This window comes from Podarcis gaigeae (genome assembly GCF_964106915.1).
Source record: "Podarcis gaigeae genome assembly, chromosome: 10".
Lineage (NCBI taxonomy): Eukaryota > Metazoa > Chordata > Lepidosauria > Squamata > Lacertidae > Podarcis > Podarcis gaigeae.
In genome coordinates, this window is record NC_139686.1 from 16,205,292 (window position 1) to 16,226,050 (window position 20,759).

The 20,759-nt window shown below is 45.6% G+C and overlaps 1 protein-coding gene across 2 annotated transcripts in view; it reads right to left on the reverse strand.

Annotated features, from left to right (window-relative positions):
* Positions 1–5,248: 5,248 nt before the first annotated feature.
* Positions 5,249–20,759, reverse strand: part of PTPRO (protein tyrosine phosphatase receptor type O) — a 137,192-nt gene continuing 121,681 nt past the window's right edge. For both annotated transcript variants that reach the window (XM_083699961.1, XM_083699962.1), the window contains exons 22-27: positions 20,475–20,609; positions 17,113–17,235; positions 15,988–16,142; positions 14,200–14,335; positions 8,048–8,166; positions 5,249–6,270 (exon numbers count right to left, since the gene is read on the reverse strand). In XM_083699961.1, the coding sequence (XP_083556087.1) occupies positions 8,062–8,166; positions 14,200–14,335; positions 15,988–16,142; positions 17,113–17,235; positions 20,475–20,609 (654 nt within the window). In that variant the 3' untranslated portion in view covers positions 5,249–6,270; positions 8,048–8,061. The remainder of the gene's footprint in view (positions 6,271–8,047; positions 8,167–14,199; positions 14,336–15,987; positions 16,143–17,112; positions 17,236–20,474; positions 20,610–20,759) is intronic.

Genomic DNA, 20,759 nt, shown 5'->3' on the forward strand with positions numbered 1-20,759 from the left:
CGGTTAGCTCCTCCTGAGCATGAGAGAGGAAGCTGCGCCATGCTGGGCTCCACACTCAGCCTCCTCCCAACGATGCAACGTTGCACACTGTTTGACATGACAATACAGACAGTCATCCTAGCACAGGTGGGGGCTTGAAAAGAACATCCCCACCACCAAACTGGTCCCGTGATGGGATTGTTGCAGCAGAGGGTAAGTAATTGAAAAAGTTTGGGCAGCATCATTGTGCGGAAGACACACATGAAAAGGATTGGTGCTCCCCTCCTTGCACAAACCTTAATGTTCTTCTCCAACAAACACATGTGCATGTTCTTTCCCACATCCATGCTCATGTGCTCTCTCTCACACACAAAAGCTCTCATTCTTCTCTCTTTGCTACGCTGCTCTTTATCCTCCCCCCCCCCACATAAACCATCAGTTCTCCAAACAAGGACTGATAATTTTGATAAAGCACGTGAGCAGTTTTGGGCAAAATTAGCCAGCCATCATACATTAATGGCAGGTCTCTTTTGTAATGTGCTCGGAAGGTGGTTTTTTTTGTTTTTTTGCAAAGGGTATTTTGCAGGCTGATCGCCGAAGAATTGATGCTTTTGAATTATGGTGCTGGAGGAGACTCTTGAGAGTCCCATGGACTGCAAGAAGATCAAACCTATCCATTCTGAAGGAAATCAGCCCTGAGTGCTCACTGGAAGGACAGATCCTGAAGCTGAGGCTCCAATACTTTGGCCACCTCATGAGAAGAGAAGACTACCTGGAAAAGACCCTGATGTTGGGAAAGATTGAGGGCACAAGGAGAAGGGGACGACAGAGGACGAGATGGTTGGACAGTGTTCTCGAAGCTACTAACATGAGTTTGACCAAACTGCAGGAGGCAGTGGAAGACAGGAGCGCCTAGTGTGCTCTGGTCCATGGGGTCACAAAGAGTCGGACACGACTAAACAACAAACAACAATTTTGCAGGTTTGTGTGCTTTTGCTGATTGTTCCCAGCACATAGCAGCTCTTGTAAATAGTGTGCGCTTTCTTTGTTCCAATAGGCTGACAACTGAATTATAATACTCTAGCTAAAAGCCTAAAAGATGTGGAGTGTTGTTTTTCAATAAGGGAAGACCCCAGGTCTTTCTCCCTCCTCAAGGACAGTTTCCAGCATTCTGTGTCTCTGAAATGCAGAGTTGAAGAAGGAGGAACCACAAGTCAGGGACAGAACATCTGCTTTTCCTGAACAAGGAATCCAATCCCCAGATCCAATCCCGAGCATCTCCCAAGTAGGACTGGAAAATCTGAATCCTTGCCTGAAATCCTGCAAAGCCCCTGCCAGTCATTGTAGATGGTTGTGGCATGACTCTGACAGAAAGAGAGAAAATGTCGGGAACAGGCCATTGTAGAAAGAGGCCACTTTTCCTCTCATTGCTGCTCAACACAGAAGGTTCTGCAAATAATTGCACAATGACAAAATAAAGACGAAGCAAGCCATCTAGGTGGTGTTTTTTTGCGTCGATCAGTGTTATTTGTGCCATTTATGTTCATACAGCTCTGGCCCCATGTTCAGATCCTATAACTCTACAACCTCAAAGAAGCTAAGCCTAACACAGAAATACTTTTCTAATACACACATTGCTGCAAAACTCAGAACAGTCCCAACTGAAAGAAATCAAGACAATTGTTTGAGGTGTCGCCCCATGCTCTTCCGTAGGATTGCAAAGCAACACAAAACCATGTTTCTGTGGCCATCTCGTATGGCAAGCCTGCATTACCGTGACGATCCCTGGGGTTGGTCCCTAGACCACAATAATGTTTGGTTTCTCTGCACCCAGTGATTTTTTTGTGATTGTACCCATGGCATCATTTTTGTGATGGTACCCATGGATATCAAGATACAAGCACCAGTATCATTTTTTAAACCCCCCAAATCCAGATGCTTTGAGCAAAGCAGTAAGAATCTGTAACCATGCACACCCAGACTTTCCTGACAACCAAGTTTTTGATTTCATGATTCAGCCAGGAGCTCCTAATGCACCTCCTGAGCATGTGCAAAGCGCACTCCCCTTTCCAAACATCAGCTTCTGATGTTTCTGAGCAAAGAACATCCAGCTCAGAGAACATGAATTACCTGCAGTTTCGAAACCCCATCACCTCTTTATGTAAAATTTGAACGCTGATCCCCCTTACGCATTGTGAGAGTTCGCACACAGTTCGCACACACAGTTTGTGTTAATAACTTGCTGATCAAAATCCTGAATTGAGAATGGTAATGGTTGGTTTAGAGTCTGAACTCTGGCAGCTTGCTAGCTTTGACCTCATTTTGGAAGTGTGCACCCCCAAAAAGTGGGAGAGCGGGCAGGAAAGAGGTGCACGATTTGGTCAAGCACACTGAAATCACTGTCCTCGGGTCCAGGACAGATGGACTGCTGGTCTCTGGGACTGCTGGTATGCAATGAGAGCACGGCACATTCATAGCTCGTCTTCAGTGCACGTATCATCAACTACAAAAATGCCTGCTCCCCCCCCACACTCTTTTTGTATGTGTGGTCAAAACGCAAGCTAACATGGCCTGAGGTTTTTTCTCTCTTTCCTTTGGTACCCCCAAAATGCAACTTTGCAAAACAGTGTGTCACACTTGCCTGTGCTGTGTGATCTGCTTCTGCAGAGCATTTGATACCAAAACCTGGACTTGCTTCAGAGGAGGTTTGTCATGTTGTGAATACCCGTGAAAATTGCTTCTTTAGAGGCGTGCAAGGAGGTGCTTACGTAGTCGTAGGGCTCTACAGAAATACAGTTGGTAGATTTTGGGCTATCTTGGTGGCGCAAGGTCATTTTGAAGTCAAAAAGACCCTGTACCCTGAAGACTTAGACTTTATCCACATCCCCCCTTGTCCTGCTGCTTTCGCCTGGGGAAAACCACTCTTCAGCGTTCAAATGGAGCAAACTACAATCGGGCTGCTGCTGCTTCTTTTGCAGGCAGCCATTTCTTTTCCGCTTTAGAGCTAGAGAGTGGGTTTTCCCTGGGAAAGAAGCAGAGCAGGGGGGGGGGAAACCACTCAGGCCCACTAGCCCCATGCTTTCTAGACACATGGCAAGCAGATGTGAGGATGAGCCCTTTGGCCCTGATCCTAAGCCTGCTTAATTTTTATTCACATGTACAGGATCGCACTACTAGTCTGCTTATTTAACTGAGCAGATTAAAGGACAGCACCCTCATCTAAGTCCTGCTTTTCAAAGACATGCAAGCCTGACTGCTTGTGATGACATGGGCACTTTTTTTAATGCACATCCCATAAGAAGCAAGACCTAGTTCAAGGGTGGCTAACCTGTGGCTCTTCAGATATTGTCAGCCACAGTCAGCAGGACCAGGTATGATGGGAGCTGTGGCAAACCACATCTGAAATGTTACCAGACATCTGATTGGCACCTGGGTTTCCTAATAAGCACCTAGAAACCTGCTTACAAACACACAGCTCTCCTGAGCTAGATTATCAGCACGTAAGTAAATAGTCCAAAAACCTAGGCGTAGTAAGCCTTTTGAGATCAGCCAGCCTCTGGCATACTTCTGTGACATCCCATGCTCTGTCCTTGTGAAAGCTGGTCAGTCAAGAGAAAAAAAATCTGTAGGAGTGCCCACAAATTCTGGAAAAGCAGATGGGCTTGGCCAGAAGAGCTCCATGGAGGGAGGTGGATGGTGCTGGAACAGAGCTGAGCTTGTGGGTTTGCCACAGAGTTTAAGGGCACTTCCAAAACAAGTACTCAAAAGATTTGGCCCACTGCCTGCCACAAATCTATTGCAGGGACTGAGAGTAGCAAGGCAGTGCTCTGTTCACCCTTCACTTGTAATAAAAAATAAAATCTGGAGTTGGGGGAGGGCTTTAAAATGTGTTTGTTAATGTGGCAGGCAATGAGAATTAAGCTTCAGATGCGAGCAGCTACCACAAGTTCTGTAGCTGTGATTTCTCTTGCAGTCAAAAATAAGCACCCATTCTCAAACTGTTTCAGTAGCTCTTACACCATTTAATAGCTTCTGTCTGAGCAGGGAACTGGGGACATAAGCCTTATCTACATTTGGGACACTTGCCCATCACACCATATTGGTTCTGTGTTGCTCAGCCTCAGATGGCCTCCACCATGGAGACCTGGCTGATGGCTGAATGCCCCCCATACCCAACATTAGGAACGTTGGAAGCTGCCCCATACCATGTACATTGGTCCAGCTGAGTACTGACTACACTCACTGGCAGCACCTCTCCAGAATTTCAGGTAGGGGACAATGCCACCTCCTACCTGGAGATGATGGGGAGATGATCTGGGACATTCTGCATGCCAAGCCAGTGCCCCGCCACTCATTGACTTCCTCCACCCCAAATCCTCAACTTGCAACATTTCTTCCCAACTTGTAACCTCAGGGCTTTCCTTGGCATCCTGGTTGGTAGGTACATTAGCACTGGACAGTCCATGACAGCCACAAATCCCACCCCAGCTTTCATGTTTTCACACCATTTAAGGTGAAAGGCTGCCTACAATCTTCTGGTTGGTCCTTCCCACCTGAACACCTTTAAGGTGGGGAAAGCTCCAGATATTCATATTAGGGGATTCCATTCCCATCTCACCTATGCTGCAAAGAGCTCAACCTGGCCCAGGTGGGTTTCACCCCCTGCCACACTGATACACATGATATCCTCACAGTCCTGATCCAGTTCACTAACCACTGCATCACACTGCCATACTCCTTGAAACTGCCCTGTTTTTGCAAATGTGAGCATTTTTTAGTTCTTTCTTTCAACTCAGCCCACCTCCTGGGTATTATATTTTGCTTCCAGTAGTTCCAGAGCCAATCCCTTCAGAAGCTTTCCGTCAAACAGAAGTCAAATAAAAAGGGGCACAAATGAGAAAATACCAGCAATGCCCAACCAGACAGCATTCCTGTCACAACGTATGACTCACCTAATCAGTACAATAACCCAAAGAAAAGAAGAAGTGCTGTGTTATCCTAACTCAGTTGGTTGCTCTCCGAGTGTTTTGCACTATGTCCTCCATCAGTCTCAGCCAGCCCAGCCTTGGGGCTGATGGGAAACATAGTCCAAAACACCAGCTTGCCAAAAGTTGCACTACTGATTCCAGAATAAATGGCTTGCAGGGAACTGATGAGCGGCATACATGGGCAGCACTGAGGAGCAAAGCAGTCATTTCAATGCGCCTAGCATGCTAAGATAAATCCTCACTTCTGCACCTTTCTCAGGCCATGGGACACCACCGACGTGTGTTTACCACTGCACTTTACTTCCCTTCCCACAACATCGACAAACTTCCTAGTTTTGTGTTGTTTTTGTTTCGTTGGTTTTTTTTACACAGGGCGACTACACAGAAAACAAAACCAAGCCAGTGGAGAAGGAACAGGCAGCAAAGGCTCCTACTAAATGGGGATAGTGATGACATTTGGACCAGACTCGTCACCCAAAGTGGTTGTTTTGTGTCCATTCACAGTTCCACCCAGGATCCAGGCGCACAGGATTCATTTCCCCTCTATCCATAACACAGGCTGGTTGAGCAGGCTAGAAGACATTTCTGCTGAGATGCACTGATCTCCTGAGCTTCTCAAAGCACTGTGAAATTTCACCATTGATCTCTGTTCTGTCGTCTCAGTCAATCTTTAAAACGTTGGCTGTGAAGTGAAGTTTTCTCACCTCCTCTGTTTTCTTCCCACCTAGCTTTGAGCCAGTTTGTTTTATGAGGACGGCTCAACTTGGAGGTTCCTCTTGAGCATAGACAGCAGTATCCCAATATCTTCTTCCCCCAAGATCCACAGTCTTCCTGTCCCTTGCTCCATGCTACTGAGGTATCATCCAACACCCTAGCCCTGCCTTTGACAAACCTCACCAGAGTCACACTTTGAAAGCTCACTGTCGTTTGGATTGAGCCTTGAATATTGCACTTTCCTTAACCTTCAAGCCCAACCTGCGTGTTTACAAAATAAATAAAGAGAGGGTTTGTAAGAAGAGAAAGACAGAAAACCTTTCTGAAGCACGGAGTTGGATTTGGTCCAGTGTTATAAACGTCTAAAAAAAAAGGTACAGAAACAAAATAGTCCATTACAAGACACTGCAGGTTCCTTAAGGCTATGTCTCCCCAGAGCTCCTGGATGTGAAATCTTGTCTTTCTTTTTTTTCACTTGTCCATGGGTACTGTCGTCCATGGCAAATCAATAAAACAGTAAACAAAACAAAAACCCCAGAGAGAATTAAAATCTGAAGCAAGGGAAGATGGATGTCTTTCATGTTCTAACCTGCAACAGAGAAAGAAAGAAAGATATTGTAGCCTTAGTTTTAAAAATGAGCCATCAAATGAGCAAATATTATAGCAAGGTCATCAAATCAGTGAAATGCTTTTGCACTGATTGTCTATAATTTAACTTGGGCAACATGGAGATTGTATTTTATTTATGCTCTTGTGGTTCATGTTTTCGCTTTGGGATGCTTTGTGGGAAGCGGTTCACAAATGAACGAAAGAAATTTGGAAATCTAAGAAACGGCCGCGGGTATAACAAAATACCAATTTCACAGAAGAACAAGCTGGCAATGCTCAGACCTCCACCTAGCAGGCGAAAACACACACACACACACAAACACACCACAAAAAAACACATGCTCCCTTTTGTGGTGATGGTGAAAGCGTAAGGTAGGTTTTCCAAAAGCTAATTCCTCGCTGTGAAAGGGGAAAAGCTACCTTTACTTCTCTTTTTCTTTCTTTATTGCAGGATCACACCCAGAGCCAAACTAGGCCCAGAAATACCATATTTTTCGCCCTATAGGGCGCACCAGCCCATAGGACGCACTTTTTTTGGGGGGGGGGAAATAAAGGGGAAAAATTTTTTTCCCCACCCCCCAGCCCCAAAGAGCAAAGAAGCCATGACAGCGAGCAGGATGGATCCCACTCGCTGTCCTGGCTTCGTTTTTAGCCTTGGGGCTGGGGGTCCAGGAGTGAAGGCGAGGTGGCGCAGCCCCCAGAACGGGTCCGAGAGCGATGGCAAAGTTGCGCGCAACCTCGCCATCACTCCCGGAGCTTGCCAGGCTGGGGGGATAGCTTCCTGAAGCCTGGAGAGCGATAGGGGTCGATGCGCACCGACCCCTCTCGCTCTCCAGGCTTCAGCGAAAGCCTGCATTCGCCCCACAGGATGCACACACATTTCCCCTTCATTTTTGGAGGGGGAAAAGTGCGCCCTATAGGGTGAAAAATACGGTAAATAAACAGTCCCTTTAACTTTCAGACCCACCGACTCAAATTGGCATCCACTGATCAATTAACATTAGTAACAGTTTGTATTTACAGAGCACAGCAGCTGAAAACTCTGCACTCCTGTCATCACAATTGCCCTGACGCAGTTCAGAAACCTATGCATGTAAGCAGGGCTCAGGCAGGCATATTCCTGGCTGGACTGGGAGCAAATAACATAGACTGGAGATACATTTTCAAAGGAAGATGCAGGCTCTCTGCCTTGCATTGAACGGGAAGAGCATCCTGATGCATATTCAGATGTGCACCCCTATTTATATCCTTACATGTTAGCAACTTGCACATTAATGTGTGTGTGTGTGTGTGTGTAGATAATTAAGTATTATTAATGCTCCCTTACTGCAGAGCAGAGGGACACATAGTGCAAGCAGAAATCCTTGTGTTACTGATTCTATTTTGCTGCATACAGCCTAACAGCTCTGGCTCCACCTGCCGTTGGCCCCCTGCCCAATGGATACGGACCACCACTGGTTGAAATCCAGCTCTGCATCTCCTCCCAAGCAGTTACGTTTGGCACTACCATTTATTTTTAAACCCGGCTGTGAATGGGCAGCTCTGGCAGCTGAGCCTCTTGCATTGCAAGCACAGGTAGGATCCATCAAGCCAGCACTCCGTTTGCCGTATGCTAGCTGGATGGGAGTATCTGGCTTCGAGGCACGGTCCTTGCAATAAATAAAAAGGCTGGGGCTTTAATATTTATGACAGCAGCTGCTCCTGAGCGAGCAGTCAAAACTCAAGCATGAAAGCCAAAGAAGGGTCCTTGGACTCACCGCCTGGCCTGGAATTATGACTTGCTGACATTCTCATATATAACGTCGCTGATGCAGAACTGCTTCTTTTTCTTTAGCCACATTAATTGCACACACTGGTGAATAAAAATGTATTGTTCCTGCGGAGAGAGAGAGAGAGAGACCAAAAAGCAGTCTATCACATCCAGGGGGATCTGTTTTATGAACCTAGCCACCCACACCCATTACGCATGTGCTAAAAGCAGTCTTCTTAATCCTGATGGATCCCAGAAATGACATCAGTTTCCCTGGGACAGTTGGGAGCATAAAATAAAATAAAAATCAATGTTATATGGACAGCATGAAAGAAAAGAAGAAAAGGAAGAGGAACTGTTCTGAACATTCAGAGGAACTTTTCATATAATTCGTTGCTCTATCGAGATTGATCCTGGGGTCTGAACTGGTTATATTCTATATCCCTTCTCATGACTTTCGTGGAAGGTTTTGTTTGAGCATTTCAGGTCCAGTGACCAGCCTTGTCAGGGTCCAAGAGACTCCTTTAAAAAACAGGCTTCCAGTTTTTCCCTACCTGCAGGCAGCATTGGCCTTCGCCTCACCCAGAAGGCTTGAGAGCGATGCGGTGAGCATAGCCAATTCATTTTCCACTTCAGAAGGTAACCTGAGACCAGGTGAGTAGTGAGCACAGCGTGGTTTCAAGTTTTCTGCGGAAACATTCACAACCCTCCCAAGGCTGGTTGGCTTCCAGCTCCTTAAAGCGCACTGACATCTAGTGGCTGTTAACAGACGTGTTTCCCCTCCCTTGGATCAACTCGCTTTCGGAAATGAACCGATGGAGGGACAATTAAAAGAGAATTGTTCTTCCCTGGAAGCGCCAAACCAGAAAGCGTGTACAAGTTTGGTTATTTAAAGAGCATTCGTGGTGCGGAGAGAGAGGCGCATGATCAGTAATATGCTTTGTGGGGAGAGTTTTTGCAAAACTTTCCCCCTGCATAGGAGTTTCAGTGGGATTCTCACTACCTGAAGCTTCCATCACTCACAGCTGTCCATGGAGGGGCATAATAAGAATAATTTATTATTTTTACCCTGCCCAACTGGCTGGATCTCCCCAGCCACTCTGGGTGGCTTCCAACAAAGATTAAAAATACATTAAAATGTCACACATTAAAAACTCCCCTGAACAGGGCTGCCTTCAGATGTCTTCTAAATGTCAGGTAGTTGTTTATCTCTTTGACATCTGATGGGAGGGTGCTCCACAGGGTGGGCGCCACTACTGAGAAGGCCCTCTGCCTGGTTCCCTGTAGCTTTGCTTCTTGCAGCGAGGGAATTGCCAGAAGGCCCTTGGCACTGGACCTCAGTGTCCAGGCAGAATGATGGGGGTGGAGATGCTCCTTCAGGTATACTGGGCCGAGGCCGTTTAGGGCTTTAAAGGTCAACACCAACACTTTGAATTGCACTCGGAAATGTACAAGATTATTCCATGTCCAGGACAATTGTCTACCAGCTCTGGTTATCTCCCACTTGGGTTACTGCAGTGCTGTCTACATGGGGTTACCTTTGAAGATGACTTGGAAACTACAACTCATCTGGAATGAGGCAGCTGGACTGGGAGTGGCCACTGGGACCATATAAAACCAGTCCTAAAGGATCTACATTGGCTCCCATTTCCAAGCCCAATTCCATGTGTTGGTTCCCTACAGAGCCCTACAGAGTCTCAGCCTTGTATACCTGAAGGAGCGTCTCCATCCCCATCATTCAGCCTGGACACAGAGATCCAGATCTGAGGACCTTCTGGCAGTTCCCTTACGGTGAGAAGTGAGGTTACATGGAACCAGGCAGAGAGCCTTCTTGGTAGTTGCAGCTGTGCTGTAGAATGGCCTCCCATCAGGTTTCAAAGAGATAAATAATAATAATAATAAATAATAATTTATTATATCCCGCCCTCCCCAGCCGAAGCCAGGCTCAGGGCGGCTAACAACACTAAAACAGTACAACATTATAAAACATTATAAAAATGAATTAAAATCAAAATTGATGGCAACCATAAACTAAAGTTTTGTAAAGATTGCCAAAGGAGGGAGTCAGGCTGCGCCCTGACCAAAGGCCAGGTGGAACAGCTCTGTCTTGCAGGCCCTGCGGAAAGATGTCAAGTCCTGCAGGGCCCTTGTCTCTTGTGACAGAGCGTTCCACCAGTTTGGAGCCGCAGCCGAAAAAGCCCTGGCTCTAGTTGAGGCCAGCCTAACCTCTCTGTGGCTTGGGACCTTCAAGCTGTTTTTATTTGAAGATCGTAAGTTCCTCTGTGGGGCATACCAGGAGAGGCGGTCCCGTAGGTACGAGGGCCCTAGGCCGTATAGGGCTTTGAAGGTTAAAACCAGCACCTTAAACCTGATCCAGTACTCCACCGGGAGCCAGTGCAGCTGGTATAGCACCGGATGAATGTGATCTCTAAGCGAAGACCCCGTAAGGAGTCTCGCTGCGGCATTTTGCACCCGCTGGAGTTTCTGGGTCAGTCTCAAGGGCTTTTTTCCAGGGGATATTCAGTACTGGCACCGATTTTTTGTTGTTGTTAAAAAGCGTGGCACATACTGTAACAACTTCACGGTGAGTACTGGAACCTATTTTTCTAGGGGAAAAAACACTGATTATACGACTTTCCATAGATATCTGAAGACAGCCCTGTATCGGGATGCTTTTAATGTTTGATGTTTCATTTTGATCCATTATATTCTGTTGGAAGTCGCCCAGAGTGGCTCGGGCAACCCAATCAGAAGGATTTAGTTCAAGTAATAAATTATTATTATTTTGAGGGAACAGAGGTGGGGTGAAGCATTCAGATCTGCTGAACCAAATAGCTTAGGAGCAGGTGTCATGGGCAGGTGGGTCAAACTGCGTACTTCAGAGGCTGGGCCAGCAAGCTCAGAATTGAAAGGACAGGATGAAGCACAGCTCCATTTCAAAGGCATTATGAGAGCTCAAGGATGCTTTCCAGGTAAAAGCAATCAAGGATAACCCAGGGTAGTATTGGCGAAGGACCCAAGGGCCAGACAGAGAGGCTTGGAGGACCACATTTACGGTCCTATATCCCAAGCCTATATAGAGGATTAAATCTTGTGGTTCCTCCTTTGCTTGCTGACTCCCTCCCCGCTTCCCTGGACACTCCAGCCCCTGGCAACTAGTTCATCATATCCTGCTCCTGAGTGTTAAATACTGGCACGAGTTGGGGGTGTTCTTTAATCCAGATCCGGTTTGCTGAAGCATTACAAAGCCCTGCTGTCTGTTGTGTTTGTGCATGAGAGACAGAGAGAGGGGATGCAGTGATGCTCTGCCAATGGAACAGGAGGAGAGGCCAGCTGGCAAACAGCAGGAACTCGGAAACTGCACAGAAGCTGGCAGTCACTAGTGCGTGGGCACTTTGGAGGAAAGCTAATTGAGCGCCACTATGCAAACAAGTGGGTGGCATAGATAAGTGGGGTAAAGGAACAGCAGCTCACCTGACAGTACCCTGATCTGCTCCACAGAGAGGTACAGCGTGTCATAAAGGCCTGGTGTATACACACTAGGGATGCGGAAATCTGTCAGTTTAGTTTTCTTTTTGGTTCTCATTTTACCATTCCCAAGTTCAGTTCTCCACATTTCTTTGTGATTATTGTTTTTAAGAGTCTTCAGGAAAATTCATCAGTGCTTCAGTTCAAATTCCCCCAAGTATACAATTGTTTTCTTTGCAATTTTGTAAAACAATTTTCCCTAATGCCAAACATTATGGGATGCTATTTTCACTAATGCCCCTTTAGGAACACTTCAATAATTTGCATTTTCGTACATATTACTTGACCGGAGGACTGCGTCGCAACATTCAGAGACGAGTGAATTTCACAGGATGGCTGTGTTTTCGTTTGCGTATGGTTTCAAGAAAGCGAATTGGGTAGACTTGCCTTTTAAATGTGAAATCAATCCAATTTTCCCCATCCCTAAGTTTGAGGCTGTTAACTGGGACTAGATGTTGTGATCACATTAGGCCAACCACACTGGCTCCTAATTTGTTTCTGGGCTCCATGCAGAGTGCTCATCTTGACCTTTAAAGACCTCAAGAGCTTGAGATTGGGACCCCCACAAAACTGCTCATCTCTGCACGAACCTGCCCATGTTACAGATCATTAAGCAAAGGGTTTGAGAATAAAATAAACTGTGTACTGGTCACTGCACCTCAACGAGAAAGGATATTACTGAATTGGAAAAGGGGCAAAACAAATTGTGGCAATCAAAATAATCAAGGGGTTGGAACAACTCTCCGGTAAGAAAGGGTTGGAATATTGAATGCTCCTTAGGAAAGAGGAGTGTAAGGGGGAGGGCATGCTGGGAAAAGGTAAAGGGACCCCTGACCATTAGGTCCAGTCGTGGCCGACTCTGGGGTTGCAGCGCTCATCTCGCTTTATTGGCCGAGGGAGCCAGCGTACAGCTTCCAGGTCATGTGGCCAGCATGACTAAGCCGCCTCTGGAGAACCAGAGCAGCACATGAAAACATCTTTTACCTTCCCGCCAGAACGGTACCTATTTATCTACTTGCACTTTGATGTGCTTTTGAACTGCTAGGTTGGCAGGAGCAGGGACCAAGCTCACCCCGTCGCAGGGATTCGAACCGCCGACCTTCTGATCGGCAAGTCCTAGGCTCTGTGGTTTAACCCACAGCGCCACCCGCGTCGCCATTAAATTTAAGAATGGTGTGGGAAAGCGGAGAAGTCCCGCCCTCTTGTCCTTGCTGTCATAATACTAGAAACTGGGGTCATCCAATGAAGCTGAAGGAGATTCAGGAAAGATGAAAGGAGATGACAGTTCAGCTTGGATAGCTCAGCTGGTTAGAGCGTGGTGCTGATAACGCCAAGGTTGCAGGCTCAATTCCCATATGGGACAGCTGCATTGCAGGGGGTTGGACTAGATGATCCTCAGGGTCCCTTCCTACAATTTATGATTTTAAGTGATGCAAGCCTTCCCCCAACCTGGCACCCTCCAGATATTTGGGGCTATAAACCCTACCAGCCCTAGACAACTTACGATCCACTTCCGTACTTAAAGCTGCGCTGGCTGTGGCTGATGGGAGTTGTAGTCCGAGACTGTGAGAAAAGCATGCTGGACTAGATGGACCATTGGCCTGTGACCCAGCAGGGTCTTCTTGTGTCCATGCACATGCATTGCTGTGTCCATATGCTGCTGCAGCAGCATTCAAGCAGGCAGTAAACAGGCACCAGACAGAGCTATGAGCGAGGGTGGCCAAGTATTTGAGGATGGCCCTGCATCCCCTAAGCTAGTCTGCTGCCCTCAAGTGTGGCAGACACTGTCTTCTTCCCAGAGGCACCTGGTTGGCCACTGTGGGAACAGAATCCTGGATAAATGGGTCTTTGGTTTGATCCTGCACAGCTCTTTTTCTGCATGCTAAGATGTTCAGTGGAGCTCCTTCTTTGGGCACACACCTGAGGTGGGGCAGGTGGCTGCAGAAGAAAGGGACTCCTTAGTGGTGGCACCGAGTGTGGAATGTTTTCCTCAGGGAGGCTCACCAGGGAGGTTTCTTTAAGGTTCATTATTGTGTCACAAGATGTGTATCTCTTTAAAGGCCAAAGGAAATAACATGACCTAGTTTTACAGCTGTGAAGCAGTATAGCAGGTGCTGTTGTGTTATTTAAGCTGTGTCAGCAATTGGGTATAGTATATAAAGAGCAGCATGTAGCTCTCTCATTACCCTGGTGAATGGGTCATACTTATTGAGATAATGTAATTTAGTGTAAAAGGAGTTTTTGTTTTTGTTATTAAAACCACGCAAAAGTTACTTCCGCGTTTCTTGAATGTGTGGTCTCCCCAGCACCCTTTCTGCAGCGCAACTAATCTGCAAAATAACCAACAACCTGGTGTCGATCTTGTTGTCATTTCAATGGCAGGCAAGGACTTAAAAAAACTTTCTCAGGCTTTTCAAACCTTCATGTGGCTTTGTGCTTGTTGCACTTCTGCAAATTGCTTTGATGCTGGACTGCCATGTTGCTAAGTTTTAATTGTTTGGGTGGTGGTGGTGGTAGTTATGGTCATTTTGACTTTCTGAAAGCCCCCTGGGATTGACAGGGTATAAATACCTCAAACAAAACAAATAAATGCACCCCTTTTTTAGGGGGGAACACAGCTGAAAGTCTTACCTCTGTCTGTACCATGGACATCCGATAGGACCGCATGTCGGACACCAGCCCCAATATATCTACAAACTCGTGGTCCCGAATGTGCTGTAAGAGTCGGTCCAATGCTATAAAAGTCCCCGTCCGTCCCACGCCGGCACTGCAAAACAGAGGGGAGCAGTGGGAATAGGGATGGGCACTTCTATCCATTTTTTGTTTCTCTGTGTTGCTCATTCATCCAGTCTGAAGACCCACATTTCAACGTCAATTTGTTTTTTTCACACCAGTTTGCAAAATAAAACCAAATTAAAGTTCTAATGAATTTTATTTATTAGGCAAGTTTTTCCTCTGTGTGATTTTGCTTAATATATGGATTTTTATTTATTTTTGCAAATCAATTTCCCCCTAAAACAATGCATTTTTTAACCCAGAGCTGCATTGCAAAATTCAGAGAAGCACACATTTTAAAAGATGGCTGTGTCTCGATTCTAGTATTCTTGCAAAAAAAAAAAAAGGTGCATATTACATAGGTTCACCTTTACATGTAAATACCATCAAATTTATCCTCATCCCTAAGTGAGAATGTGCTTGAAATGCAGCCCCATTTTGGGAAACAGTATTCACATTGCAAACATCCACCACTGTCATCATAGGAGATCACTTATGCTGCAGAGGCATAGCTGTCAACTTTTCTCTTTTCTTGCGAGGAATCCTATTCAGAATAAGGGAATTTCCCTTAAAAAAAGGGAAACGTTGACATCTATGTGCAGAGGGCGAACTTTATGTCATCCATTGTGAAGATTCTTTCAGATGTTTCCTGGGAAGCAGTTCATAAATGAAACAATAACAAAAAAAACCTTCCAGGCATTTCAGGTCAAGATTTGCCAAAAGAGAAGAAAAAAACTTTTCATATACAGTGGTAGCTTGGGCTGTGAGCTTAATTCATTCCGGAAGTCCGTTCTTAACCCGAGGTGTGCATTCCCTACATAGGCCTCCCATGGCCCCGGAAGCGGATTGCGTTCATATCCAGGGGCACAGTTCACAACCCAGGACACCTACTTCCGGGTTTGTGGAGTTCGTAACCCAAAGCGTTCATAAGCAAGACTGTTCGTAACCCGAGGTACCACTGTATGCTACAACTGCGGCTAGAATATTGCTAGCACAAAGATGGAAAAGTGTTGAAATACCAACTAAAGGAGAATGGCAAGGAAAACAGATGGAAGATGCTGAAATGCCAAAATTAATGGAAAGACTTCAAGACAAAGACAATAGAGACTTGAAGAAAGACTGGGAACCATTCATGTCATGTTTACAGAATCAATGTAAAAAAATGGACTCATTCTCAGGGTTTGATTAAACACTTGCAATTAACAAAATAAATGTAGGAAATAGAACGAGGATGTTGAAATGATAAGAGAATAATAATATTCATGTTAAAAAATGTTATAGAATAAGAAATAACCAAATAAGCAGGGAGAGATAATATGCCAAAAAACCAGAAGTGGAAGCTGAGCGAAGTCGTGGAGGGGAGGGGGAAATTGGGGAAAGGTATTTTTGATATATGTTATGATATTTTGATGTTAAAAAATGTAAAATTTCACTAAAATTTGTTTTAAACTGTTTTTTTTTAATTTTTAATTTAATTTAAAAAATTAAATGAAACAATAACAATACTAACAATTAAATGAAACAATAAGAATACTAACAACAACAAATTGCGCAGCCATCTTTGTGAGCACTTCGAAGGCATTGCAACAACCTTCTCCGCCTCTTGCTCTGCTAATGTCTTCTAGGCAGAGATGAGAGGCTCACCTGCAATGTATGATCATGGGGCCTTTGCTTTTTGCTGCCTGCTGCCTGACCATCTGTACAAACTGCAAGATGCTTTCTGCTGCGTTTGTGGGAGGGACTCCGTGGTCAGGCCAAGCCGTGTAATTAAAATGCATCACATCCTGCACCTCATCGGCCTGGGGGAAAGAGAAAGAAAAGTGGTGCTTAGCAGCCGTTGCCTTTATAATTCAGTGACCACCAACCCCATACCAGGGACGTTTTGAAAGGTAGTCACAGATATGGGCGGGTCCTGCAAACACACATCTCAGGTGGTAAAGGTCAAGGAAAAGAGCATGCATAGAATCAAAGAGTTGGAAGGGGTACCCTGAGGATCATCTAGTCCAACCTCCTGAAATGCAGGAATATGCAGCTATTCCATACGGGAATCAAACCTGCAACCTTGGGGTTATTAGCACCATGCTCTAACCAATAGCGATTGGAATTTACCTCCTGATGAAAGTCACAGTCCCTGGAAATCCAGATTGGGGCAACAGCAGGAGTAAAGGATTAAAGCACCCCGACCCCAGCCAGGGCCCTACTCAAGATTGGCTGCTTTAAAATAAACCTTCCCAAAATTATTATCATTCTTATAATTTTGCAAATTTATAAACCTCCTCACAGCCTAAGCCCTCAAAGAGGTGTGCAAGATAAAATGAAAAATAAAATACAAATTCCAAGAACAATTAAATCCATTTCTACAGACTGTAAAAACTATAAAGCCATTCCCATAGATGCCCAGTTGGTATTTCATCAATGACTGGGTCAAACCTCCAGGAAAGCCTTCTTAAACAGAAACGTCTTCAGTAAGTGGCTAAAACATCACGGCTAATTTCAGCCGGCAATCTATTCCAGAGGGTTAGAGCTGGAACACTAAAAGCCCAGTTTCTAGTATAAGCTATGTGCACTTTTGGGGCATGCAGTACTTTCAGCGGTGCCCCATCTAAAGACCACAATTGCTGGACAGGGGTATATATGGGGCAAGGCAGCCCACTATGGATACACTTTATTAATAAAAGGTTTGTGTTTGCAAGAGGTTTGAATTTAGATCCAAACTTTGCAGGACTAACAACATTAGTAACAACAAAGAAACCCTTTACATTGACCTACATAGTTGATTCTGAAATTCCTAAAGACCCAATCCGATTGCTCTTCTTCAGACAGCATCTCCACTGTGATGTCCCCATAAGGAACCAACTCTTCCGTGAAAGGCCAATAGTGATCACATTTCACCTGGAAGAAAAAGAGTCAAGGAAAACTTTTCAAAGCCTTGGTAAGAATTGTAGCTTAAGCCCAAATCCAAAGAACAAAAGGTTTAGGAGTAAATGCTACATCAGGCATCCCCAAACTTGGCCCTCCAGCTGTTTTGGAACTACAATTCCCATCATCCCTGACCACTGGTCCTGTTAGCTAGGGATGATGGGAGTTGTAGACCCAAAACAGCTAGAGGGCCGAGTTTGGGGATGCCTGCTCTACAGAAATCTGGAGCCGAGTCCCTAAGACGGTTGGATGGCACCTTTTATGCCTCCTTTTGGCAACTCGTGAAGCCAAGCTGGTGCCAAACGTATTGCTCTGCTTTCCTTTGAACCCTATCAGTAAGGTTGAGGGGGGGGGGTCTTGTCGTCTGGGCATCCCAGGACCCCCATACAGACTGCCCAGGCTTGTCTGGAGGTGCTGCTAATGTAGCAATTTGTAGCACTGCTAATGTAGCAATTTGACTTCACCTCCAGAGAGGCACTCTATTGCCTCTCAAAACAGAAAGATGCCAACTTTGTGTGTATTAAAAAATATATGCACACGATTTCTGCTAAGGACTAGAAACATAGTTTTTTCAATAATAATAATAATAATAATAATAATAATAATAATAATAATATAATTTCTTATTTATACCCCACCCATCTGGCTAAGTTTCCCCAGCCACTCTGGGCGGCTCTCAATCAAGTGTTAAAAACAATACAGCATTAAATATTAAAAGCTTCCCTAAACAGGGCTGCCTTCAGATGTCTTTTAAAGATAGGATAGCTGCTTATTTCCTTCACATCTGAAGGGAGGGCGTTCCACAGGGTGGGCGCCACTACCGAGAAGGCCCTCTGTCTGGTTCCCTGTAACCTCACTTCTTGCAATGAGGGAACCGCCAGAAGGCCCTCAGCGCTGGATCTCAGTGTCCAGGCTGAACGATGGGGGTGGAGACACTCCTTCAGGTATATAGGACCTTTAGGGCTTTAAAGGTCAGCACCAACACTTTGAATTGTGCCCGGAAACGTACTGGGAGCCAATGCAGATCTCTCAGGACTGATGTTATGTGGTCCCGGCGGCCACTCCCAGTCACCAGTCTAGCTGCCACATTCTGGATTAATTGCAGTTTCCGAGTCACCTTCAAAGGTAGCCCCACATAGAGCGCATAGCAGTAGTCCAAGCAGGAGATAACTAGAGAATGCACCACTCTGGCGAGACAGTCCACAGGCAGGTAGGATCTCAGTCTGCGTACCAGATGGAGCTGGTTTAGGAATAAACTCTACACAAATCCAGAGCAGAGTCCCTAAGACGATTGGATGTTGCCTTTTATGCCTCCTTTTGGCAACTCGTGAAGCCAAGCTGGTGCCAAACGTATTGCTCTGCTTTCCTTTGAACCCTATCAGTAAGGTTGAGGGGGGGGGTCTTGTCATCTGGTCAGCCCAGGACCCCCATACAGACTGCCCAGGCTTGTGCCCTGATAGGTCACTTTGGTACTGCTAATGTAGCAATTTGACTTCACCTCCAGAGAGGCACTCTATTGCCTCTCAAAACAGAAAGATGCCAACTTTGTGTGTGCATGTGTGTATGAAAATATATGCACACAATTTCTGCTAAGGACTAGAAACATAGGGGTTTTTTCTTCAAAAAAAAGAATTTTTAGAAGCTGAATTCTGCAACCAGCTCCATGTACTGTGCATGGCAAGTACGCACACACACACACATACACAAAAACCCACACAGAGTCTATTCCCTATAAAGGTTTGACCTCTGATATGTAGCAATGTGATTACTGAGGGCTGTATTTCATTGTACGTTTTCCGTAAACCTGATTACACATGGAACGTAAGGGAAAGCATGTCATATAATGTGGAGATAAGATGTGAATGTAATCTTCTCCCTATTATATTGTTATAATAGGGAACCGCTCCCTGGGGAGTCAGTAAACTGCATGCTGCGGGAAGCTAACATTTGCTTTGATGTCCCTACATCAGAAGTATGAATGGTTTTGGAGATAGTGGAGAAAATATATCTGTCTGTGCATTTCGTAGTACTAGAACGAAGGCCCTCAATGAGACTGAGTGGCAGGAGGCTTCAGTCAGAAAAAGAGGAAGCACATCGGGCCATGCGTAACTCTAACCCAGTGGAAATCACTTCTACAAAATGTGGTGATGGGTCAATAGATTAGATGGCTTTAAAGTGACAGTGTGGTGCAGTGGTTAGAGCATCTGACAACACCTGGAACAGCAGGGATCAAATCCTGCCTCAGGTATGAAGGTGGTCTTTGGCCAATTACAGGTTCTCAATCTAAACTGCCTCTCAGGACTGTCTTAAGGAGAAAACAGGCACAAGGAAGGACCGCTTACTTGTTTTATTGCATTTGTATCTCACCTTTCTCTCAAAATAGCTAAAGGGGGCATACATGGTTCTTCTCCCCTTCCTCAATTACCCTGTGAGGTAGGTTAGGCAGAGAAGCAGTGACTTCCCCAAGATCACGCAGTGAGCTTCATGGCCAAGTAAGGATCTGAACTCTGGTCTCCCAGGTCCCAATCCGATACTCTTACCACTGTGCTACACTGGTTCTCACCAAGTACATCACCTTGAACTCTTGAGAGAAGGGGTGGGATATAAATAAAATAAACAGATATTAGTAAAATTAATGGAGTGTGGTTCTATTGATAAAAATTAGCCATGACGACTAAACAGAACCTCCATGATTTGAGGCAGTGTATATTTGATTTGAAGCAGTGTATATTTGATTATGGGATGCGGGTGGCGCTGTGGGTTAAACCACAGAGCCTAGGGCTTGCCGATCAGAAGGTTGGTAGTTCGAATCCCCGCGACAGGGTGAGCTCCCGTTGCTTGGTCCCTGCTCCTACCAACCTAGCAGTTTGAAAGCACCTCAAAGTGCAAGTAGATAAATAGGTACTGCTCCAGCGGGAATCTAAACGCTGTTTCCGTGCGCTGCTCTGGTTTGCCAGAAGCGGCTTAGTCATGCTGGCCACATGAACCGGAAGCTGTATGCCAGCTCCCTCGGCCAGTAAAGCGAGATGTGCGCCGCAACCCCAGAGTCGGCCATGACTGGACCTAATGGTCAGGGGTCCCCTTCACACCCTATTTATGATGACTATGGCATTCTGAAGGACTGTAACCGAGAACAGAATTCTGGGGGTAAGAGGGAACGTAGATCCACTGCAGATTTCGAGAGGCTTGGAGGATTTTCCACACATACATACCCTTCTTTTCTCATTGCATTGTGTGAGCATGACGATGATTTGCGACTTCTGCTGGAGAACCATCTTCCAGAAGTCGTTCCTCGTCTCTGGCAGTGGCCCCTGGGTGGCGATGTACTCTTGGGGAGAGTTGTAACCCTAAAAGAGAAAGCGTGTGGTGGCTCCTTTGGATTGGCTTTAGATTTGGGGTATTTCTTTCGAAAGCACAGGAATAACATAGGAAGCTGCCTCATACTGAATGAGGTGGAATCACCATTAATTGGGAACCAATTCAAATTTCTTCCCCAC